General features: G+C 40.8%; 1 protein-coding gene across 2 annotated transcripts; it reads left to right on the top strand.

The window, feature by feature from the left end:
* The first annotated feature begins 1,613 nt into the window (after positions 1 to 1,613).
* Positions 1,614 to 22,219, top strand: papolg (poly(A) polymerase gamma). 2 transcript variants are annotated; one of them, XM_039783766.1, is made up of 24 exons: positions 1,614 to 1,871; positions 2,645 to 2,803; positions 3,239 to 3,305; positions 3,440 to 3,521; positions 7,508 to 7,617; positions 8,407 to 8,460; positions 9,091 to 9,202; positions 9,370 to 9,459; positions 10,577 to 10,715; positions 10,858 to 10,930; positions 12,481 to 12,601; positions 12,797 to 12,881; positions 14,020 to 14,073; positions 14,740 to 14,859; positions 15,221 to 15,330; positions 16,609 to 16,730; positions 16,870 to 17,027; positions 17,229 to 17,329; positions 17,735 to 17,937; positions 18,758 to 18,841; positions 18,946 to 19,005; positions 20,272 to 20,375; positions 20,496 to 20,596; positions 21,453 to 22,219. In XM_039783766.1, the coding sequence occupies exons 1-24, from the start codon at positions 1,855 to 1,857 to the stop codon at positions 21,629 to 21,631; spliced, it is 2,505 nt and encodes an 834-aa protein (XP_039639700.1). In that variant the 5' UTR covers positions 1,614 to 1,854; the 3' UTR covers positions 21,632 to 22,219. The 2 variants fall into 2 exon arrangements, with proteins under 2 accessions (XP_039639700.1, XP_039639701.1); XM_039783767.1 differs by lacking the exons at positions 10,858 to 10,930; positions 12,481 to 12,601; positions 12,797 to 12,881; ... (10 more) ...; positions 20,496 to 20,596; positions 21,453 to 22,219 and having other exon boundaries at positions 10,577 to 10,719.
* Positions 22,220 to 25,567: the final 3,348 nt, after the last annotated feature.

Genomic DNA, 25,567 nt, shown 5'->3' with positions numbered 1-25,567 from the left:
TGCTCCACAAAAAAGTGAAATGGCAGGTTTTGCAGTGTAATTTCACATGCCTGCCCTGCATCATCACGTGTGCAGTGTCATGTCCTTAGGATACACGTTTGCAGAGGTTTAACAAGGACTGTAACCAATTAATGACTATTGACTGTTCACAATGAACTCATCAAGGTTGATGATGAAAACTATTTATTTGAGTTTATTTAACACCAGGTGTAATGATTTAAAATGCCCACTAGACAGCGCTGTTCGCCCTGCCATGGTTATATTTTCAACACTGTTGAGTCAAACATTTGAAAAAAATCTGTTTCCAGGAAAAGTTAAACACTGGAACAACTTTCATAATACCTTGTTTACAGTGCAAGTTGTGCCATTTCATTTCAACACACGACAGACAACTGGCAAACAGTTTTTCAAGTATGCTAACCTATTCACATATACTTTTCTATATATTAATGTCAATTTAAATGTTGGCAATTGCAAGAATATCTGTTATCGATTATCATATCAGTATGAGCTACAACAAACAGATATTTATGGTCTGTTACAATTATTGGCCCAAAAATTAAATACTGGTATACCTCATCATTTATTCATCTAGTTACTTTTTAGTTTATACCTTTATCCTTCCATTTATTTATTTGTTCTGTGAGTAGGTGCTGCAGGGTGGATACATCAGTACAAAGCAACAGTAAACATGTTATTATAAAGCAGGTTGAGGTGCTTTTATAAATACCGTGAAAGTATCAAAATGTTCAATCTACAGAGAAATGTACACAACCCTTATTCAGAGACACAGAGAGCACAGATGCAGAAGATCCGGAAACGCTGACCAATCAGAGCAGACTGGACTTTTTCGGGAGGGGGGCTTGAAGACACAGGGGCTAAAACAGAGTGTTTCAGAGGTATATTCAGACAAACAGTATGAGAAAAATAATATGTTTTTTGGACATTATAGCATGTAAACATGTTCTAGTAGTAACCAAAAATACAACTTCGAACCTGAAAATGAGCATAATAATATGACCTTTAATTCTTAAATGACCACCTGTAACGATGGGCTTATCATTTAGTTGGTTCTCAAAAAGGTTTTGTGCAGTGGGGAAAACTTCTATGGCCTACTTCTACCGTTTTAAATATGCTGTTGCATACAGTAACGTTACATTTAAGTCATCACATCATGCTACCATTATTAGCTGAAATACATTTGGCCGACGTAGCCTCTCACGAAAGTGTTATACTTTAACTTTTATGCTAATTTGTTTCTCTCCATATATACAATTATATTTGTATTGTTATATCCCACTTCAAACCCACCTTGTGTGAGAGGTGTAGGTAACATGTTGCAGCTATAGATATATACCTATATCTAGCCATGTATCTATATCTATGGTTGCAGCTAGCTAGCTAGCTATGCTCGAGTGTGTTCTATTTGTACCATCATGCATCAGAGCAGCAGCAGGCCTCGTGGTCACGTGATTTGTGGCCTGTGAGAGGCGGTGCCTTCTGACGATGTTTCGCCCAGCGTGCTGCGCAGACGTTGTCCCGACAAATGCCGTTACATTTGTAGTTTTGAATAAATAAAAAAGTCCTAAACTATTAAACGCGTGTCAGGTGCTAGGATCCAACCAAGTCCTGTACGTTTTGTAAAGGAATTAGATATGAGTATTCTTTCAGGATTACGCGCTGATACGTTATCTTATAAGAAGTGATTCCGGTTCAGGGGGAAGGTTTGAACTGCTCTCTGCAAAGTGACCATTGTTGTAATCAGGTCGAGGCTGTTATCATTTCCACTTGCTGACTTTCTTAGTTTTTTACGGGATTACAGCGGGAAAAACCGTACAAGCTTTTTAGAGTGACATGAAAGAAATGTCAAGGTAAGCCATGCATGTGGTACATCTTTCATTTATGGACTTTTATGTTCGCGTTTTAGAGAGTCCTAAAGAATAGGCTAAAAGCTAACGTTAGCCAACTGTCACAACAACCAAACAAGGCCTGCAGCCACCATTTGTTGGCTAGCTCGCTTGTTTGTTGTTGGGTATCTATGGTGTAAATATGGCTAACAAAATGAACGGATTTAACTTGTTTTTGTTTGAGAAAATGTCAACCCTTAAATAGGTCCAACCGGAAAGCGAGTCATTAGTTAAACCAATTCTTCCGTAACAGCCAGCTAACGTTTGCTAAATTAGCCAATTTGTTAGCGCTTCCAGCCTGTTTGTAGCCTCACGGCTAACGATCGTTCGCCGCCAGCTATAATAGTGACCTAACGTTAGCTCATTTCAAACAAGTTTCTGTAATTTTAGTTAATTCAGTTTTCAATTTTGATTTGCATACAACTATGGGGATATTAATAGGCTTGTTAGTTGAAAGTACATTGCTCTCGAAGCTTGTAGTGTGTTTACACATGGGTTCGCGGTAGTAATAGAAAGGAGGGGAACATAAACTAGCAAAGCATAACACTACAATAACTAATGACTGATAAATGCCTTCACCTTGACTTGGTAACTTTAATCAAGTCTTTTTTTTTTCTTTTTTTTTTTTTAAGACTGGGTTTGAGAAACCATGACATGAAAAAATATCGTAATAACGTGAAGTGTTGTAGCTGTCATTTCATGTATTGCTCCTTGTTCCCATGTCTGTTCCCTTGCAGCACCATGCCTGGTGGGCAGCAGCCTCAGAAACACTATGGCATCACTTCTGCCATTAGCCTTGCACCCCCACGAGAAATAGACCACCAGTACACCAATAAGCTCTGTGATGCTATGAAACCTTTTGGGGTGTTTGAAGATGAAGAGGAATTGAACCATAGGTAAAGAACATTCAAGTATAATTTTATATTACCATAACACAATTATGGGGCATCTTGACTGCATACACTTAATTGCAGCAATCACAACTACACTTTTAAGGGGTGCACACAAAAACTTGAAAGACTTGTAATATAATGCACTTGCACCACTCAACAAAAATGGAAACTCCAAAGGTAGCATTTATTGTAAGATTGTTCTACTGCATTGCATGTATATATTGCGCGCACACACATACCTATCTATCTATCTATCTATCTATCTATATATAAATAAATAAATAAATAAAAAAATAAAAAAAATGTGCATTGATACTTGAATGCACACCTTAACATCAACTGGATTGTGTGGTTTACTTATATACATTTGTTTCTCACTATTGGTGTAAGGGCTAGATTGTGAATAAAACGCCCACTAAAATTTGTATCTCTTTTTAGACTTGCAGTCCTTGGGAAGTTGAATGACTTCGTTAAGGAATGGATCGCAGAGATCAGTGAATTAAAGGTGGGTTCTGTTGTGTTAAATGCCTTAATATGTAGTGACTATTAAAACAGAGACACAATAAAGCTATTGTTATGCAATAAAGAGAAAAAAAAGTCCTAATTTGATTACACTGTATATGCTTCTCTCCTCTACAGAACCTCCCACCATCAGCTATAAGCTGTGTTGGGGGCAAGATATTTACATTTGGTTCGTACAGACTTGGAGTGCACACAAAAGGTATGTCTAGTCATTGCAGCTACATCATCGCCATCAAATCACTTGGTTATGCCTTGAAGTTGTCTGACAACATTGAACTTTAATGACCACACCTGTACTGTGTGCTTGGCTATATTGACATCAAAAGGAGCAAATGGAGATAGAGGTATCAGAACATTTCTGCGACACAGCACTCAACCCTGTCTGAGCAGGCATATCTTGTTGTTTTTGAAAAGCTCAGTTCACCCTGACCACACTAAAGCACAAGGCTGTTATTGTCAGATTCCTCTGCTTTTGAGTGTTTTGAAAAGACTAGTTCTGGGGTCTGAAAGCTGTGTGAACATTGGCTTACTGTCGACTGAAAGCATTAGTGTGAATGGGGATGAGTACATCCTTGCTTTTAACAACAAACGCAAGTGAGATCAAAAGATTAAAAAAAAAAAAAATCTTAAATACATGCATAACAGTGAAATGCATTGCTCAGTTTTTTTTTTTGTTTACCATTTGTTGTGACATTGTTGTGTGACTCAGTTATGAAGTTATTAAATTTACAATAATTAAATAGATTTTTAGGAAAATCCATCAAACTGCATAGTGTTTTTCCATGAATCTGAGTAAGTAAGGATGATCCAAGCTAATCGGCAAAATTGATAATTGTGCTTGATCAATTTCCAATGCCTTGTTTATAACAACCTGTTGCACTTCTGGTTAAATCAAATGTGATAACTGGCACATTATGTTCTATTAAATCAGTTGAACCTATATCCCATAACCCATATCACAGTTGTGAGCAAGTGGACTGCCGGGAAGATCAAACACATGAACAGGGGCTGAAGTTTCTGTTCACAGTATCTACAGAGACAAGTGTAGGCCAGCACAGTGAACTCAGCTGTTTTGAGTAAAAACAAAAGTCCCTCTCACAGGTGACACCCCCACATTGTTTGCTGTTTAGAAAGCACATTTGAATCTCTGTATTTTGTTCAGGCTGGAGATAAAGAGAGGCTGTCCAAACATTCCTGTCGCAACAGATCACAGAAATTAGGGCTGGGCTATATTGCCAAAATCTTCTTTCCCGATATAGGTCATTTCGTATCTTGATAACGATATATATCACAATATGACATGTTTTCTGGTAACTTAATAAATAGTACATATGACATAACCACATGGTAAAGCCTCGTTTTGTATACTCCTGTGTGAATTAAATACTTTCACATGAAAACGTACTGTGTGTTTTCATTTTATTTAGAACTTTAGTGCCAAATGAACGTGAAGGTGGAGACACACCACAGAGACTGTCAGCACAATTTGGGCCTGTTGGTCACCCTAGTTTTGTGCGGTATGTTATTTCGGCCCGATTCAACGCGGAGCAGTCAGTGAGAGGAATCGCTCTGATTGGCTGTGCACCTTAAGCAAATTAGTGCACAAGAAGAAAAAGTGAGGCAAGCAAGCAAATGACAAAGTCAAAAGGGCACACCGAAAGCTCTTCATCTTGATCTGAGCACTCCAATACACATGGGGCTGTCAAAATTGGCCTTTTGGATTCTTAAAATAAAAAATAAGTACATACTATTCAAATATTTATTTATGCATATTATGTCCATAAGAAGGCAAACATGATACATAACTACTTGTATAGTTTATTTATTTCAACATAAACATGCCTTTTAAAAGATTGCCATACCTATACATTACAAAATAAACTAATGTCCTGTACCATAAAACTTTAATTTTAGAATTAAAGCTTTAGTGCGTAACTTTTTGATATTAATGAACGTCCGTTACATTGAAGCCATTTCCAAATGAGTTGCTACAAAGCTAATTAAGACTATCAGCTCCACACACAACTCTCTCTGGATTTCTCAGTATGGCTACATTCAGGAGATTGAGTCGCCCGGTGACTTTAACGCGCAGAAGCTCGAGTGATAATTACCTCTTCTGAAGAGTCCATGTTTTTTTTGAATCCTCCGTGTCCTCCTTGGCTACTAGCAACTGCATGGGGGCGCGTAAGGCTTGTATCACGTGGACGCGCCGACAGTGTTGTTGTCATTACTTAGAATTCCTCATGGGGGAGAAAGAAACTATGCACTATAGCTTTAAGAAACATAATAAAGGCCATAGACCTCTCTTTCTCTCTCCCTTTGCACCGTGGTTGGTGCTAGACTGAGAACTGAGCCAAGCTAGCTGACTAGCCGGCTGGCCACTAAATTTAGTAAAATGTAACAACTTATTGTTTCCTTGACACACTCTTGTCACAGTGTAGGAAAGCACATTGCGATCACCTGATGAGTTGTTCGGCTCATTTTTCTGTAACCAGTGTAGCATGAAAGCTTGGTGGGTGGAATTAGCAAGCTAATTAGCCAACCAACCGCAGCGGGCTGCCTGGTCGCTCCACTTCCCTACTGCAGGTAGTCTTCTCTGCCAAGAGAACGGATGACAGCCAGGGAGATGGACAAGCTAGCTAGCCATCTCCCTTTGTCGTCCCAAAGGGGAGTGAGGCAATGGACTGTAGGCTCTGCACTGGCACTGGCTGATTTAGGTAACCGCTGTTTTGTTGTGTGTGTATATCATAGCAACGGTTTCCAAATCCGCTTACCCTTTTTGGATGACAGATAGATTACCCCTGTCTGCTGGCACGGAGAGTTATTTCCTCACGCAGGCGCAGAACGTACATGCTAGTTGGCCATCGACTGTAGTCTTTGCGGTGTTTTCACGTACAACTCTTTGACCAAGACCAAGGCGATGTGAGGCGCCGCCACTAATTCTTTCCTGTCTAGTGTGTCTATGTATGTATGTCTGTACATATTTTATGTCTGCATGTATGTATGTCATATAGCCCAACCCTAATCTAAATTGAATTGGCTTTACTAGTGTTATTGTAAGCCTACTTTACACTTGGTAATACATAATTGTGTTCATTTTTTTGAAGGAACAAATTCAAACACGAGAAGTTGGTGTGTAAAATGAATGATGAATCTCTCTCTGTGTAATTGTGTTCTGACATTTGTTCAGCATTTCATAATTTCTCAGTTATTGTAGAAGATGTATATTTCACAGTAAATACTAAAAAGTAATACTTGGGACCCCACTATCGGAATTCGATTTCACAACTACTTCTGGGATGTCGGGTATAATTCAAGTCTCAAGGGACATTTTCAGCAGAATCAGAGTCACTGTTATTGTTGCACAACAATTAGTATGGAGAAATGGTTATGGAGTCAGAGCATCAGATGGGAGATTTACACTCACCTCTAGTCCTATCAACTTTTTAAACAAATATTTGAAATGGTTTTCATTTTGACTTGCCTTTTTACACGGTTCACTAGAGGTCATCAGTCTAGAGAAACCACTTCTGTGTTTAAAAAATAAATAAATAAATAAAGTAACATTTTATTGGCTGTGGCTAGGGCTGCACAGTTAGTCGCAATTTTATCGAAATCGCAATATGGACTAGCAATATGTAAATCGCAGGAGCGTGCAATATTTGTTAAAGGCCAAACATGTCAAACCATTTTGAATTAATTATTGTTGTCCTACAGAGACGTTACAGCCTACAAAACGTATTTTACAGACCAAAGAAAACTTCACGCTTTAAAAAAAAGAAAAAAAATATATATATATATAATTAATTTATTTGAATATTTTCAATGAGAGTGATGGTATAAAATGATCATTCCCTCCAATATCGTGAATCATATTGCAATCGCAATAACAGTCAAAATAATCTCAATTAGATATTTTCTTCAGATCGTGCAGCCCTAGCTGTGACTGTGCAAAGCAGGTCCAGGCTTTATTAGTTGGACAGTCACTGAAAACAATGTTAAAAAGTTGCTGCACTTGACTTTAGCTGCTCTACTTGTTTATCCGTTATGTGTTATAGCATTAACACTCTAGCCTTGAATGTAGCAACTTTGTTCATTGAACCTATCAGATTGTCATTGAAGTCGTCAACTATTTAATCTACAGGGCAACAGATTACACTGCTAAAAGTAACGTGTTTCTTCCAGGAGCTGATATTGATGCCTTATGTGTGGCTCCCCGCCATGTAGAGAGAAGTGACTTTTTCCAGTCTTTCTTTGAGAAATTCAAACAGCACGAAGAGATCAAAGACCTGAGGGTAAGTCTTTGTGGCGTCTCTGGCCATTTCTCAGTTTCACCTCTAGAGTTTATAAAAAAACGGACGAAGATCAACGGACCGCTTACATCACCGCTCCTGGGTAAGAACTCCACTCTCTAGGAGAGCGGCGTTCACTGTATTGGAAATGCAGAACAATGCAATACCTAACATTGGTAAACATTGCTCAATTACATTTTTATGGCTGAGTTTAAGTGAATGTTTGCTGAATAGATAGACAGGAGTTATTATGAAGTAACTGCAGAGAGAAATACCCAAGAGCATTGCCAATAATGTTAGGTCTGCTGGTCATGTTAATTACCCAAGGTGTGTGTCATCATTAAAATCAATATACATAATGAAAAAGTTTGTGACACTAAATGTATTTAAATAAAATTAACAAATTAGCTGCCATTTGTTTATTTGCAGTTAAAAAAATGTATAGTGGTGGAGCACTTACTGAGAGTACCCGTGTGTTTATTGGATATTGAAAGAGGAAGATGATAATTTAGTTAAATATTGAAACACTTGGCTCCAAAGACATCCATAGGAGCCCACATTCCATGCTATGCTCATGTCTTCTGAATTTGAGCCCACTCTCATTACGGTTATCAGCTTTTCAAAGCACTGCAGAAGGAGTGACCTGCTGGAAGCATTACTTTACATGTCTCTTTACAAGCTCTGTGTTCTTGACTTTGATTTTCACCATATTTTTCAATGATGATGCCAGTCAGCTGTAAGACTACGTCTTGACCGTGTTGGTGATATTGTCTCTTTTGGTGTTTTCTCAAGGCTGTCGAAGATGCCTTTGTGCCAGTGATAAAATTCAAATTTGACGGAATAGAGGTAAGTCACTTTGAGATCCAGATGTTCCTCCCTGACATTACCATTTCCCAATTTGGAAATCATTAAAGTACATTTATTTATATACTTTTACTTCCGTTCAGCTGTAGCTGTCTCCTGCAATAGGTGGTCTAAGAATGGTAGTTTTGGACAGACTTTAAAAAAAAAAGACAGATTAAAACATGTTTTTCTCAGGCTGAGGTAGAAACTTCTTGACACAGATTGGTCCAGTTTGTAGTTCAGGTCCAGGAAAACTACAGAGCAGGAAAGCTGATATAAAATAAGGTGACGGAGATGAGCAACAGCATAAGTGCTGTTCTGCCTAAAATGTGAAACCTCGCCACATGTTTGTAGTTGGCATATGAAGTATTGTATTCTGCCTTTTTTTTTCTTCTTCAAAATAAACCTTTCCGAATCATTTAAAAGTTCATCCTCCTGTGCCATGCTACTTTGGACTTGCTTGCCATTCCCACGAGACAGAGGGGTCAACCTATTTATGAGCAAAAAAATGTTTTGTTGCATTTTGTTTGCCTAGTATTAACCTCCAGGTTTCTAATGTATTGGTCTCTGATTTTGTCTGAAGTTTGAGCCCCCCCTGCTATACTCCGTTTCACCGGTACTTTCTTACTACAGATTGACCTGCTGTTTGCCAGACTGGCCTTGCAGTCCATTCCAGACAACTTGGACCTGAGGGGAGACTCCATCCTGAGAAACTTGGACATTCGGTGTATCCGCAGCCTTAACGGTACACTACATGGCCTCTATTGGCTCGTACACATACAGTAGAGAAGTAACGATATTGACTTTGATGACTCTTTAACCTTTTAAAGTTTCTCTTGCGGTGTACGCATTAACTGTAAGAGTGCAACACTTTTCTCGCAGTGTTTCAGGTTTCTGATGGTTGTCTTACAGGCTGTCGAGTGACCGATGAAATTCTGTACCTGGTGCCAAACAAAGAAAACTTCAGACTGACATTGAGGGCCATTAAACTGTGGGCAAAACGTAAGTGGTTTCAAATGTGTTTGTAATGTGGTGTGCACTTTAACAACTTTACTTTATTATGTCTGATTTTTATTGCGTCCTTGTGTCATGTTAAGTAGTTCTCACAATTTTGTGTTTTCCCCTATGCGCTGCTGCTCAAATTTCGCCCGGTCAATATCTTCTGCTCTCGTGTTTCACCACGTGCAGGGGACTGGCAAAATGCACAGGCACGAACACGTCTGCCGCAGCATTGCCACAGCACCCAGCCGCCGCCACAAAGCGGTCAACCTAGGGGGAAATGTATATCAAATATATACATGATCTAAAAAGTGATTGTAACAAATTTGTGTGCAGAATTGAAGATTTTGACCTCCCAACAGGTGTCCTTCCAGTTTAGCGTATACTTGGAAAAACCCACACTCATCGTTTGGGTAGTCTTGCATTGCCAGAACTATCTCCACAGCGCTGTGGAGTAAGCTCTGGCTACACCACCCATAATGTACGTTCTGGGATAGGAGAGAAAACCGCTCTGGGTCAGGGTTTTTAAACCAATCCAAATGGTCTTGGGCGGCGCTAAGCTCCGGGCGCAGCGATGGTGGCTCTGCAAAATGGTCTCGGGGAGGAACTTGTTTTTGTGGAACATTTGCACCCCGCAAAATAACACGCCATATACAATATTAAATGAAGTTAACCGTTTACACAATACAGTAACGTGAGCTATTGAAATTAGCTGGATACATACAACTTAATTTGCGCTTACCACTGTATCGCTGTGTATTTTGTCGATAGGAATCCCCACCTGTCGGTCCCAAAAAAGGCCCAGTTGGATAAAAATGCAGTCAACATATTTTTTGTAAATCTTTAAAATCATTCCCCCAAAGAACCAAGCAGGCCTGCCTTGTTGCACGATCCAAATTTTCTTAAATTACCATTTTCAGCCTGCTAGCTCGAAGTTTGTTGTTGTTTCCTGAAGAGAACAGATTTAACAGTGGCAACTCACAGAGAGTTGAAAGTGAGGGACACTGTGGATGTCAGGCAATTATCCTGGAAATGTACTTCCATTGATCCAGGCTATCTTTTGGGTAACACCAATATTTTGAAGATGACTCCGCCTTATTGCACTGCCCTCTGCCTGCAGGTCGTGGGATCTACTCCAACATGCTGGGGTTTCTGGGTGGAGTGTCATGGGCCATGTTGGTGGCCAGGACCTGCCAGCTCTACCCAAATGCTGTGGCTGCAACGCTGGTCCACAAGTTCTTCTTGGTGTTTTCCAAATGGTGAGCCTTTATCTCTTGCAATTACAACCTCCTATTTGTCCTGTCCACTTGATGGCAGTATTTCCAAGCCTCGTGCGATGCCTTAAATTTCAGTATTCACATTTTACCACATTTGACTACATTTGTCATTTCCATCCTACAGGGAGTGGCCAAATCCTGTCCTATTGAAACAGCCTGAGGACAGTAATCTGAATTTACCGGTGTGGGATCCTAGAGTGAGTATGACACCAGTGTTTTATTTCCACATGTTAATGATGTTGGTATGCCTCCATTTTATATGTTTATTGCTGTGTAGACACAGGAAACACTATCTGGACAGACTTAATCTGCTGAATTGTGAGTTTGTTGCTGTTTGAAAGTTAGCTCAACAAATGGTAGTATAGGTGCATTTATTTTCTCTTATTTCATGTCTCCTCATTCCTCTGTCCTCATGTGACCCGGAAATTGATCGGGTCCTCTATCTTGAGTTCCAATGTTCTTAACTCTGCTCGGAGGAGGCTTCCCAGAGCATCTTGGAGCAAGGAAGACTTTCTACGTGGACGTCTTTTATCAGACAGACACACTCCCTGAGTAAAACAATGCATTAGCAATTGAATAGCCAAACAGATCTGACCTTTGTTTAAATCCCATAACAACAACAACAACAACAGTAAACTGTGCAGTAAATATTTGTCAAGGACACCTTTACACACTCTTGTTGCAGGCTATCCATTTGAATCGCCTTTCCTTGGCCAGGGCTTTGATATATTTGTTTTGACTTTAGTTTTGCTATTACTGTTTCTCCTAATATTACCATACATTTACTTATCCTAAACTAATTAGACTAATAGCCTTCACTGAAAACATTCTAGCTGTTGTAATTGCTGTGTCATGCTTGTTGTGTCCCTTCAGCAATAAACACATTTTAATTATCTATTGGTGTCGTTTCCGTTCAGTCACAGTACGGCCAACAACCACCGTGCATTAGGCAGAAAGTATAGTTTTGGATATTATGATTTCCCAAATGTTTAGGGTACTTTTAAGTATTTCTGTTTTACTGTGAGACATGCTCATCATAATCTAGAAAAATGACACATAATTGCATGGTTAAGGCTTTGCTGCTGGCAGAAATGACTTGAAGTTGGTGTCCAACAGCCCCTTCAGAAAACCGCTAAATAGCTCTTGGTGGTAAGGAGGCATTCTCACAGAGTCCCCCTTTTTAACACAGACAAGCTGGAAAAGGTCATCGAATGGCTGACATCCGATGTAAAACAGATGTAAACTAGGCATGTGCTATGTACAGTGTACATCTGCACACAGTTTAACTACAGGTGTGTTATGCATGTGTTGTCAATCAAGCTGATATTAAGGCTCAATGCGCACATGTAGTATTTCAAATTAGGTTTTTGTCAAGTTGGTGAACATTGAAATTAAATTACTAAAATGAATATCCCCAACAGTGGAGACTGTTGGGTAGTTGGCCACATTCTGTCTAAACGCATACTCTAATGGAAGATGCTAAAGCTCTGTTACTGTGGGGGGTGTGGGTGTGATGAGGTGTGTGGGTGGGGGTGTGAGATGAGGTGGGGGAAGGGGGGGGTGAGATGTGGTGGGATGTGTAGGTGGGGGTGGGAGGGATGTGTGCCCTTGGTTTAATGATGCCATTCAGTAAGGGGGTGTGAAGTTGCCCCTAAACATTCAGTTTGCCGGGATGAGTGTCCACGTGTTGGTGAAGGCTCTCATTTCTGCAGCAAAACCAATCTTGGTCCATGTGCGGTGTTTTTAGGTGAACCCGTCTGACCGATACCACCTGATGCCCATCATCACGCCTGCCTACCCCCAGCAGAACTCCACGTACAACGTCTCCACGTCAACACGCACCATCATGAGCGAGGAGTTCAAATACGGTAATATAAGCTGCGTGACTGAAACAACACAAAATGTAATGTCTGTTCACCTGCATTTCCATTTCTTCAAATCTTGTATCTTGTCTATCTTGCCAAGTATTTACAAAAAAAATAGTGTCACTTTGAACGTTGAATTGTTTAGCCTGATGCGTCTTTTTTTTATTTTTTTATTTCCACTGTGTCTGACATGAACAGGCCTCAGCGTCACAGATGAGATTCTTCAGGGAAAAGCAGAATGGTCCAAACTCTTTGAGCCACCCAACTTTTTCCAGAAGTACAAGTAGGTGTTGATTTTGTCAGAGAAATGATTGATGGATGGTACATATTATTTACCAAAGCAAGATGAATGAAACATAGAGCTGCTTGTTTTCTATATCTATTTATCTAGCTAGCTAGCTAGCATTGGTCACACTTCTTTAACATGCAAGTTGTTTGTATTTCATTTACATATTTTATAGCTGAATCATGTTAAGTTTTGAGAAGTGTGGAAATGACTTAACAGTTTTAACAGGCAATAGATTGTATTTGTGCAGTTGAAACTAAAACGGGATGATGCAAGCTTTTGCTTTTTTCTACCAACTTATTGTTTACACATTTTGAGTTGGGGCAAATTTGAGTCATCCTAACTGTGGTCAGTAGAGTTGGTCGACTCATTTTGTTTATGAAAGTTCCGCCCACACAAGTACCACAACTGAGTTTTCTGCCTTGTTCTGTTGTTGCTGCTGCTTCACCGTTGGAGCTGCATTACCTTGGCTCTGGTGTGAATGGTTATAGTTAATGTTCCACTGTGTAGCACATTGAGTTCCAGAGTTTTGATGATCAAAATACGATACAACTTTGTCAGTTTACACTGAAGTTAATTTTGCTCCGCTCAAAAAGAAGAAATAAAAAGAAAAACGCACAGAGTTAGACAACAATTACACATATAGTACAAAGATGAAGACATATCAACAGCCATGGCAAAGAAACATGTTTCGTGATATCCTTGGGTCCAGATCTTAATTGGCAGCAAACTGATTTTGGTTTAGCAACAGGATAGACTGATGCATAAGAGTTGCTAAGCCTGTTGTATCTAAACAAAGGGACTCTAGATCACCTGTTAGAAGGCAGAAGTTGTTGTTCATAATTTAAAACATGCTGCTGAATCACCCCATTTAATGATTTATATTGCATGTACGCTAGAAGTTAAGCTGAATCATACATGTAGAGATGTACAGGGGCGGGACACAAGATCATTATGCCCCTCACGTTAGTCTTTCAGTAAATGCTGATTGTTTTTGAGGGAGGTTTTCATTCACTTACATGTTCTTGAAGCTGTTTTTCATCATAGATGCACCTGGGCAGGCTATAGCAGATGTTGACATAATGCTGTAGCGTTTAGCTACTAAACAACTCTGATTTTCTGTTATGTGCTGCAGGCATTACATCGTTCTGACTGCCAGTGCCTCCACAGAAGAAAACCACTTGGAATGGTAAGCGTCTGTACTAGAGGGTGACACGGGAATCAATTGTCGCTCCCATCCCATCCCGATCCCACCAAAATACTCTCGTCATATCCCGATCACGTGACTGCCCCCGCCAAAAATCCTGTCCTGCAATATCCCGAGAGAAAGACCTGCTCCCGTTTAGTTCCCTATGTTGTCTAAAGCTATCAGACTCGGTTGCGCACTCTATCGCGGACACATGCTTCACACCGCGAGCAGGCTCGCATGCCACCCGGCAGAAAAGAGAGAAAGAAAAAGAGACGTTGTCCGTCGCTGTCTGGAGGAGAACTAGCGAGTTGATATCGTGTGTGTGCGCGTTTGCTTAATCGCGGTCAAATCACTGAGGTTGCCTCGAAAATTTAGGCTCCACTATACATGCATTACCTGCAGGCCTAGGCCATTTCATTGCGTAACTCCTGAGATCTTCTCGCACTCAAAACGCACATTTCTCCGTCCCGCTCCCGCCCGGTCCCGCTGATTTATATGCTCTGTTCCGTCCCTATCACGTTACCAACAGTGAAATTGACTCGTATTCCCGTGGGAGTCCCGAAAAATTGTCACCCTCTAGTCGGTACTGAGTGAAATTGTACTGCAGTACTGTGAAGAAAACTTAACCGGCACCTCTGTGAATACATCCTTATGTTTTTCCCTCAGGATCGGTCTGGTGGAGTCAAAGATCCGTGTTCTGGTGGGAAACCTAGAGAGGAATGAGTACATCACCCTGGCTCATGTCAACCCCCAGTCCTTCCCTGGGTCCAAAGAGAACCGCAACGAGTGAGTTCAGTTTCATCCATACTTAGAAACCGCTCAGGGAGAACAATCTGAATTAGTGAAGGCCAATCCTGCTAATCATTAAACATTGTTTTGTCCTTGAGTAACTGGAACACACTGCCTGTTGACAGGTGTGAATACTGCTAGTGCAAGTCAGTGAGTCATGAAGTCATTGTTGGCCAGGGTTTTGTTATTGATTATTATGCAGGGACATGGCATTCATTGAATGCTGCTTTGGGAGTACTGAAAGTGCAAATGCATTTCTATCACACTGATTTGCTCTGCTATCACACGCTGAAATCAGCTTAAAAAAAACATGACTAACTGTTATGTTCATGTTGCTTCTTATGTGTTTCTGTAACAGGAACGATTTTGTGTCCATGTGGTTCATTGGGATCATCTTCAAGAAAGTGGAGAATGCGGAGAGCGTGAACATTGACCTGACGTACGACATCCAATCTTTCACAGACACTGGTAGGTCCGGTCATATCACTTCTGTCGGCGGTCGGGGAACAACCTAGTCAAAAATACTTATACAGATAAAACAAGGCTGCAGCACAGGGCTTTTCTAGTATACAGTACACTGCAAGTATGTAAAATGTCTATTAATGGGATAAAAACCCGTTCAGTATAAATGCAGTGAATTCAGGTCTTCGGAGACTATTTCTGCTGTTTTGCTTTCTTGACGAAATTAATCAAATTAATCCACACAGTTTAAAGGACAATTCCGGTGCAAAATGAACCTAGGGGTTAATAACATGTGTACCGAGTCGACCGTTCTCTGGGACATGTTCTGATGCTAATCGAATGCGTCTCTAGCTTTAAACAACCTACCGCAAAATCATGGTTAGCTGCTAACGCTAGCTTTCGGGGCTGATGGTAAATCACTATTTCTATACCACTAACAAGGTTCAAACACTTCAACGGTAGCATAATGAGGGTTCCTTCATGTAAACCGAAGCATTGAGAACTTTGTAAGCGTACAGACGGTTTATTAAAAAGATTATAAAGACAGTAACATTTGTGTTTACATTCTTAGAAAAAAGTCATGACCACGAACGCCGTGCAACCAGTAGCATAGCTCAAACAGAGCGTTCGTGGTTTGACTGCTCATGACTGTTTTCTAAGATGGCGTTAGAATATAAACATGAATGTTACGGTCTTTGTGCGGTACTATTTTGAGCCTTGTTAGTGGTATAAAATAGTGATTTACCAAGTGCCCGAAAGCTAGCATTAGCAGCTAACCACCAGTTTTACGGTTTAATGCTAGAGACACATTCGATTAGCATGAGAACAGATCCCAGAGAACGTTCGACTTGGTACACATATGTTATTAACCCCTAGGTTCATTTTGCCCCGGAATTGTCCTTTAACTAATCACACGCAACATATGTTTATTTTTTCGTCTCGTAAGAATATAAGAGAAAATTCAGAATTCCAGCCTGTAAGACACTTTCATTTTATTAGGAATAACATGGAAATATGTTTTAAAAGCATTTTTTTATAGGCAAACTGTCATATAGTGTTATATGAACAATGTGTGTGGAGGTTTACCATGTTTAAAATCTTGAACATAGTGGTTTTGTAGGAAAATGCTACGCAGAGGCAACCTGCAGGAGCGTAAGCCATAAAATGGTTTCAAAATCGAAGAAATGGCCAGCAGTCAGTTGGACTACGCTAAGAAGACAGTCAAACGTGTTTATGCATTCATGCCGGTAGTGAATTAACCTTGGCACGACATGTTCTCTGCAGTGTACAGACAAGCCAACAACATCAACATGCTGAAGGATGGGATGAAGATTGAAGCAACACATGTGAAGAAGAAACAGCTCCATCAGTACCTTCCTCCTGAACTGGTGCAGAAGAAGAAGAGGGTGAGATTTTCCCGTGCAAGTTGGGACAAAGCCTTGATGATTCTCAAACATTTTTATCGTGATTTGTCTTAATAAGTTTTCCTCATTTTGTGTATTGATTGCGTTTCTGTTCATTTTCCCCGTGCCTTCTTTGCTGCAGAGCATAGCTGAGTTGAACCGTAGCTCCAACGGGGGCAGCTCGAAGCGGATCTCTCTGGACAGCAGTCACCTGGACAGCTCCAGAGACACAGACTCAGGGACTCCCTTTACCTCCCCAGCCAGCAAACCCTCTAAGCCTACTTCCGACACGGAGGACAGGTATGACGCACCTTTTTTTTTTTTTCTACCTGATGCATTGTAGTGTTGTTTTGAATTGCATTTGAGTTTTTGTATCACCCGATGTTCTATTCTAATGCATGTCCTATTTTTTTTGCCATATATTACTATTTACAACGACCAGGCTCAACACCACCATATAATGCTGAGCGAATGTTTTCTGTCTCTCTTTGTATTTTGCAGCGTCAGCCCTCCCAAGCAGATTTTTGCCGAGGGCTCACCAACACCCAGTGCGGCAGCAGCTGCTCCAGACCAGGGCATGTCCATCCCTGTCATTGGCTCGAGTGAGTCAAATTTCCCAGTGACTATTACACAGATACGGTCATTTTCCTCTCTGGGATAGGCTGTTCAATGTTTCAGTAATTGTATAAAGAGGCATATGGCATAATTGATAGTCCCATTACCTAGGCAGCATATGCATACTGCAGACCTTTTCACAGATGTAAACGTAGATGTATGTGAACGACAGGAAGTTAACAAGGGGCCAGGCTGTTGCCTAGCAATTGAATTCCATTGAAACTGTCTATACGTAATAATAAGTACCAACCAAACTCTTTAAATCAAGAGAACGATATTGATATACAAAAGGCATGTTGATATCGGAAATGTTGAAAGCATCATAATAGGGGTATCAAAGATGTGGATAAATGATCCTGATCTCATTTCTTCTGGTCTGTCTCATTCTGTAGAGCCAGCGGTTGCAGCAAAGTCTCCTTCCCCACCAGCCAGCAGCTCCGTCCCCACGGTGCTGAGTGGGGACGTGCAGCCCAACGCCACCAGCAGCCCCAGAGAGGAGCCCAACGGCCTGGAGGACTCCGTCAATGGAGCTCCTGTCAAGAGACCCCACTCGCCAACACAAGAGGACCTCGCCAAGAGGCACAAAGACACAGAGGTGACCAGGGTAGAGGTTAACCATATCTAGTCTGCTTTGACTAGATTTGGTGTTGGATTTAAAGGAATACGCCGACTTATTGGGACTTTGTCTTACTCACCGTATCCCCCAGAGTTAGATAAGTCCATACATACCCTTCTCATCTCCGTGCGTGTCGTAACTCTGTCTGACGCCCCCACCGCTAGCCTAGCTTAGCACAGATCCTGGAGGTAACCGGCTCCATCTAGCCTACTGCTCCCAATAAGTGACAAAATAACGCCAACATTTTCCTATTTAACCGTATACAAACTGGGAACTATATTCTCAGAAAGGCGAAGCACTGCTACTTGGGCGGAGTGATTGGCACAACACCTGAAAAGCACCCGTTGTTACTCTCTGCTCCTCACCACGGGGCTTCTCAGGTGCTGCGAGCAAATCACTCCGCCCAAGTAGCAGTGCTTCGAATATAGTTTGAGATAGAATATAGTTCCCAGTGTGTGTATATATACGGATAGAAGATGGCTGTGTCTCATGTGACCTTTTTATTTGTACACGCTGTGACTATACAAATCACAACATGTAAATAGGAACATGTTGGTGTTATTTTGTCACTTATTGGGAGCAGTAGGCTAGATGGAGCCGGTTACCTCCAGGATCTGTGCTAAGCTAGGTTAGCAGTGGGTGCGTCAGACAGTTACGACACGCACGGAGATGAGAAGGTTATGTATGGACTTATCTAACTCTGGGGGATACCGTGAGTAAGACAAAGTCCCAATAAGTTGCCGTGTTCCATTTAAACTGAATGGCAGATTTAATTGGTACTGTACTGTTTTTGCTGCAGGTGGTGTCCAATGACGACTCTGCATTTAAAGAGCCATATCCACCATCCTTCGAACCCCACACACATGGAGAAGGACCCAATATTGTAGGTGTTATTTACTCTGGCTGCCTCTATTGACCGTGTAATGGCAAAATGGCAATGACAAAACAATATTAACGTTTTCACGTTTTTTCCCACTTCACCATTAGACCTCCCTTTCTGAGTCAAAGGCTAAGCCCATTCCAACCCTTGATACCTCAAGAACACAGGTAAGGTCTTCTTTGTTAACCATTAGCTTTATTTTATACCTGAATGGTTTGATTTGAAACCCACAGTCCCGCGCCCCGCCGCCAAATATTTTACGTATTAAACGGAACTGACACTTCGCTGCAACACAAACAAATACCGTATTTTCCGGACTATAAGTCGCACTTTTTTTCCTGCTTTGGCTGGGCCTGTGACTTATAGTCAGGTGCGACTTGTATATCAAAATATATATAATTTAACATGTTTTTACATGTTAATTCATACTGAAAACATTACCGTCCACAGCCACAAGAGGGCGCTCTAGGCTTGTGACAACTAGAATGCTGCTCCTAAAGACAACTGAGAAAGAAAAGAGATAACAAACTGCAGCCGAAAACGCTAATCGAGCAGCAGAAAGGAAGTTTGAAATGAGGGAGAAACTTGTGAGGGACTGGCGAAAAGGTGACTCTTACTGCAATGAAGAAAACAAAGAAAGCTAATCGCGGGCTGAAAGCAAGATGGCCAGAGCTGGAGGAACGAGTCGGGAGGGGCTTGTCAACGGTGCAGTTACGTCTCCACGCCTTTTAATCATAGACAGTATATAATGCATCCATGCTCCACGCCCTGGTAGCTAGTTGTTCTGTGTGCTATTGTATAGTTCAATAACTGTTAATGTGTTACGTTAACATACCGGACACCTACCATATTCAGCCTGTTGTTCTGTGTGCTATTGTGTAGTTGACAGATGGGAAAAAAAGAAAAATAATCTAAATAAATGCGACTTATAGTCCGGTGCGACTTATATATGTTTTTTTCCTCTTCGTGACGCATTTTTTTGACTAATGCGACTTCTACTCCGGAGCGACTTATAGTCCGGAAAATACGGTATATTTATTCACCTCTATTCAAACACAATGAGGCATATTTTCATTTCGTTTTGATTGAATTGTATTTTTGAGGAACTGTAGGTCTACAAAATGAATTTTATTTTAATAAATTCTTCATAGGGAAACCAAAACCCAAAGTAGGCTATAGTATGAAACTATTCATAATGAAACTAATTGCGTATTTGCCTCAGTGGCAAAGTTGGCAGCCTTGCTGTGTGCATTTGATTTTTCTTGGCTTTTGGAAAAATAACTCCAAGGCTCGGTTATAGGGGAATTCAGAAAGAGGTGGCCCATTAATGCTGAGTAGCATACATGCTGCTAGATAACACTGTATTAAATGATTTTTTTAAAAAAAGCTTACGGACGTGTTGTGATTCATCATGTCCCTGTTTCCTACCTCAGAGACTTCCCAGCATGGAGCTGCCAGATGCTTCCTCGCCTCTCCCAGCAAGCAACAGTTGTCGCGTCGTGAAAAATTCCATTAAACTGGCCCTCAACCGCCACAAGTGAGCTTCAACTATTTTGCCGGCACCAATCACGCCAATTGAAAACTGCTAGTGTTCATTTGACTTTGTAATGGCTTAACGTTGTGCATTTCTTGGCCTGTCTGTTTCAACTGAATGTAGCATCACACCTCCCAAGCCCCCAGTGTTTGAGGCTACCCTCACCCCTGACGCTCCTCCTGCCAGTGAAGAAAAGGGCATGTCCATTCCTGTCATTGGCTCTAGTGAGTAACGAATTGCTTTTTCAGTCAATTATCAGTTCTGGTAATTCATCAGTGTGCTCATCACTCAGATTTTGTTTTTGAGTAGTATATAGTATATAGATATATTTTGTTAACCTTTTTTTATTTTAATGAAAACCAGACTGAAACTGTAAAAAAAGTAAGGATTGATAACAAAGCCTTTTGACAAAACCGTTATTTAGCTGTTTGACTAATAAGCAGCAGAACAGTAACGTCTCTGCTAGTAATGTTAGCTAACACGTGTCTGGACTAAATGAGTCCACAGTCCCACTGAAAATGTAACCACTGCAACAAACCATAAAAACATGCAGGACGGCACACTGATCATTTTTATTTTGAAGTAAGCTAACGTTAACATGCCATTAACAACATTCATACAGCATGTGGGTTGTAAAGTGAATTTTACTTTCAGTCAGCTGTTTTTTTTTTTTTTTTGTTTGTTTTTTTTTCTGCATCGGTATGACTGCAAGATTAATGTTAGCTGTCAGCTATCTACATAAAACTTCCTGTAGATGTGCTCCTAAAGGCTTATTTTTTGTTTTTTGGGGGACTAACTGTTGTCTAACATTAAAGATGCTTGTCTTAAGTTAAACCGAGACATTGAACAGTATTTAAGTGAACAAGTGGGTCGATCCCAAGAGCCGCACAAACATACGCAACAAAGATGAAGCGACAGAATTAGAAAAGCCCAACAAAATTTAGAGATGGCATTTTTATTGAAGAAAACTAGACTAAATCGAATGACTAATATGTGACGACAGTATAAAAAACTTGCATTCATTTTTAAAATCCGGCGCCAAAATGAACACTCCCTTTGTCCTTCTCTTTCTCTCTGTAGAACACGTGGCATCCAAACACGCGGCGGCGCCCCCCGTGGGCAGCTCCATCCCCACATTAGTGAGCCGAGGAGCTGACCCACTGAACGGAGCGACCGCCAAGAGAGCCCACTCCCCCACTCTGGAGGAGCAGGCCAAGAGGCTGAAAGAAACAGAAAAGGCCAGAATCCACATAGCTTGAACACATACCTATAGACTGGATTTATATACACACAGAGTTGGGGGCTTTACAGTTCAGTCAAACACCGAGAAGATGACTTCACACAGGGGGGCAGGGATTGTGTTCAGCTCGGTCCATGTCTAGTGTGAAGCAGCAGCAGCAGGACGGACACCTCACCTCAAATCTTCAGAGATTACAGATTTGCCTGTGGATAGGTGATTTTGGTCAAACCAGATGTTGTGAGCGCCCTTCTGTCCCGCTCACAGTCAGAGGGCATTTACAGTAACGCAACAATCACGGAGATATCTGAGAACTTAAGCCACCGTTTTTTTTTTGTTGTTGTTTTGTTTGTTTTTTACTCGTCTTCTCCCTCACCGTAAAAAAAAAAAAAAAAAAAATGTACACAGTACAGATGGAAAATGAGCTGTTCTTCTTTTCATTTTCCCTTTTTTTTTTCTAGCTAACATGTTTTAAAAAACAGCCCAGAACATTTATCAACGCTTGCTACACACACTTCTGGTGTATGCTGATTCTTTTCTTTTCTCCAAAACAGAAACCTGTACAGTAAATGTTGATGTACATAAACTTTTTTTTTTAAAAAAAAAAAAAGGAAAAAAAAAAAAGATCACTGTTAAGTCTTTTGACCATTCTATTGTAGTTTTATCTAAAAAGGAAGAAAAAAAAATGTTTAAAAAAAATAATTATTTTTTTGTTTTTCCTCTATTGCTTGTCAGATAATTGTCTCCAGCCCTGGATTTTTTTTTTTTTTTTTTTTGTAAACACTGTATAGGTTTGGATACAGTTGCAGGGAGGCTTTATGAGAGTTTGCTTGGATATGACGGAAATCACCACCACGAACGACCCTTTTGGACCACCACAACTACCCAGAGAGGGCTTCAGGTTGGTATTGGACTTGCAGTGTGTAGGTGATTACAGACACCCAGTGACAGCAGTGCTTCTCAGGTGCCGGTAAGAGCAAGACCATTGTCTTGGGGACAACAGAACATCAATGCGTCTTCTGGGAGTGGTGAAATGTGTCTTTACGGTTATTGTTCAGCTCTTGAAAGAATTTAGTACCTAGAACATGAGAAGAACCATATCAATAATGCCACGCTAATCCTTCTGTCCAGTGTAGCTTCAGTGTCAAAGTGCCGCGTTGTACGTCTTGGATTAAAAGAAGGTTGAGGAGTTATCTGCTTACCTTTTCTTGGTGCGTTTTAAGCCCTAGATGTCAGATAGGTGTCGTTGAAACAAATGTGAGTGCTGGACGGTTTCGAAGGGCACAAAGTGTTTGAATTTCCAGTTTTGTGTACGCACCTGTGATCGTCTCGACACCTAAAATCAATCTGTAGTCCATCAGGAGGGCTGAACAGCTTCTTTTTATTTTTTTTTAAGAAGAAAAAAAACTTAATTTGTTTGGCTTGCCCCTCCGCCAGTTCACCGTGGTCTGTTTACTAGTAAAGCCGATGAAGCGAAGTCCTGGTTGTTTATGCGTCCATGTCCATGAATGACTTTGTGGTGCTTTTGTGAAGAAAAAAAATGGTTTGAAGCTTTTTGACAAGTTGTGCTGGTTGTTGTGTATGCATGCGTACATGGTTGATTGTGTGTATGTGTGTGTGCGTGTGTGAGCGAGCGAGCGTGCATGCAGAGATGGTTGTCTGTGTTGGAGAGAGACGGGAGTTCCCTTCGTTTTGGGTGTTAACACTGCGCCTCCTGTGGAGGTTCTTAAAAGGCATCTCCTGAGGCCACAGGTGGGGGGGACAGGGGGTCAGGAGAAAACTTTCTTCCTGCCTTAGGCCCCAACCTTCCATCTTTTATGGTCTGAAACTGAGTGACTGACTGCACAGAAGATGTATGTGTACAACAAAGTATAAAGCGATGCTGACGAGGCACCATCTTCAGAGCAGGTAGAGACACAGGGACACACGCGCTTTTTTTTTTTTTTCAGCATCCGTTTCCCCAAATAAATGTACAGAGAACAGTTTTTTTCAAAAGGCATATACTTCATTATTCTGGGTTTTCTTATCACTTTATTTATATTTGCATATTTGTACCATGTGATCTTTTTTTTTAATAGCATTCATAGCAGGTAGGTCTCTCTTGAATTAAATCTGCACCACTCTGTTTCAGACAACTCATGTTTTGCTGTTCGGAAACATTTAACAAAACCGTTCATTTAGATGTTTGTTTCTAAAATGTATTGAAAGGGTATTTTTGTATGTGTTTATCACTTCCTTTTAAATGACTCCTTACCGAAACCCATTAAACCCGTAAAACTACACTGGTGTCTGTGTTCTTTGTTACATATTTTTTTTACATTGTACGATTTGTAGTTTCCACATGTAAAGCTGTGCTGGCAGTAATTGGGAGGGGTTTATTTTCCTGGAAGAAGTCTTGATGTCTTTAAAGTGTCAGTTTACTTAAATAATAAAATACATCTCACTAATCAAACTTGGAAATGACCTTTTTAAATAACTCAACAGCTAGTAACTCCAGATGTTCCACAGATTCCATGTTTGTTGTTCCCAAAAAAATTCCCTTTGCTTGATTGACAATGAGGTGTACAAGTAATTGAATTTTATATACGAAAATGTATTCCCGCTACTAAATAGACTTTGTGCTATTCCTTTAAAGGTCCAATGTGTAGGAATTTCTCCCGTCTAGCGTTGAGATCATACACTCCCCTAAAGGATTATTAGGAACACCTGTAAGATTTATTTATCAACCAATAACATGGCAGCTGCTTCAATGCATTTAGGGGTGTGGTCCAGGTCTAGACAATCTCCTGAACTCCAAACTGAATGCCAGAATGGGAAAGAAAGGTGATCTAAGCAACTTTGAGCATGGCATGGTTGTTGGTGCCAGATGGGCTGGTCTGAGTATTTCACAATCTGCTCAGTTACTGGGATTTTCACGCACAACCATTTCTAGGGATTACAAAGAATGGTCTGAAAAAGGAAAAACATCCAGTATGCTGCAGTCCTGGGGGGTGAAAATGCCTTGTTGATGCTAGAGGTCAGAGGAGAATGGGACGAGTGATTCAAGCTGATAGAAGATCAATTTTGACTCAAATAACCACTCGCATTTGTGAAGCCACAACACGAACAACCTTGAGGCGGATGGGCTACACCAGCAGAAGACCCCACCGGGTATTGCTCATCTCCACTAAAAATAGGAAAATGAGGCTACAATTTGCACAAACTCACCAAAATTGGACAGTTGAAGACTGTAAAAATGTTGCCTGGTCTGCTAAGTCTCGATTTCTGTTGAGACATTCAGATGGTAGAGTCAGAATTTGGCGTAAACCGAATGAGAACATGGATCTGTCATGCCTTGTTACCACTGGGCAGGCTGGTGGTGATGTAATGGTGTGGGGGAAGTTTTCTTGGCACACTTTAGGCCCCTTAGTACCAATTGGGCATCGTTTAAATGCCACAGCCTACCTGAGCATTATTTCTGACCATATCCATCCCTTTATGACCACCATGTACCCATCCTCTGATGGCTACTTCCAGCAGGATAATGCACCATGTCACAAAGCTCCAATCATTTCTAATTGGTTTCTTGAACATGACAATGAGTTCACTGTACTAAAATGGCCCCCACAGCATTAGCAGCACCTGTGAGTTTATCACGTGACGGCGGAAATGCGAAAGGCGGAGCAGTATGTCCTGTATGTCCCTTAACCAGCTTATGTATTTCAAGATGGCGCATGAATATGAACAACTAAACACATTACACACTGGACCTTTAAAGCCGGCGTCTTCTTCTTAGCTGAAAGAGAGACCGAGTAGGGACCCCCTACTGCATATACTGTATAAAATTGAGTTGCGTATTAAACTCGGCCGACTGGATGAAAGTAAATGGTCATCATTTATACATCATGTTTTAAAGTTAAACATACATGTGGGAGGCACAGTGAATCTTCACGCTTAACTGTAAGGCTACCATAGTGGC

Source organism: Perca fluviatilis, chromosome 19 (assembly GCF_010015445.1).
Source record: "Perca fluviatilis chromosome 19, GENO_Pfluv_1.0, whole genome shotgun sequence".
NCBI lineage: Eukaryota > Metazoa > Chordata > Actinopteri > Perciformes > Percidae > Perca > Perca fluviatilis.
Note: the sequence above shows the minus strand (reverse complement) of the source record. Positions and strands in the feature narration are given on the sequence as shown.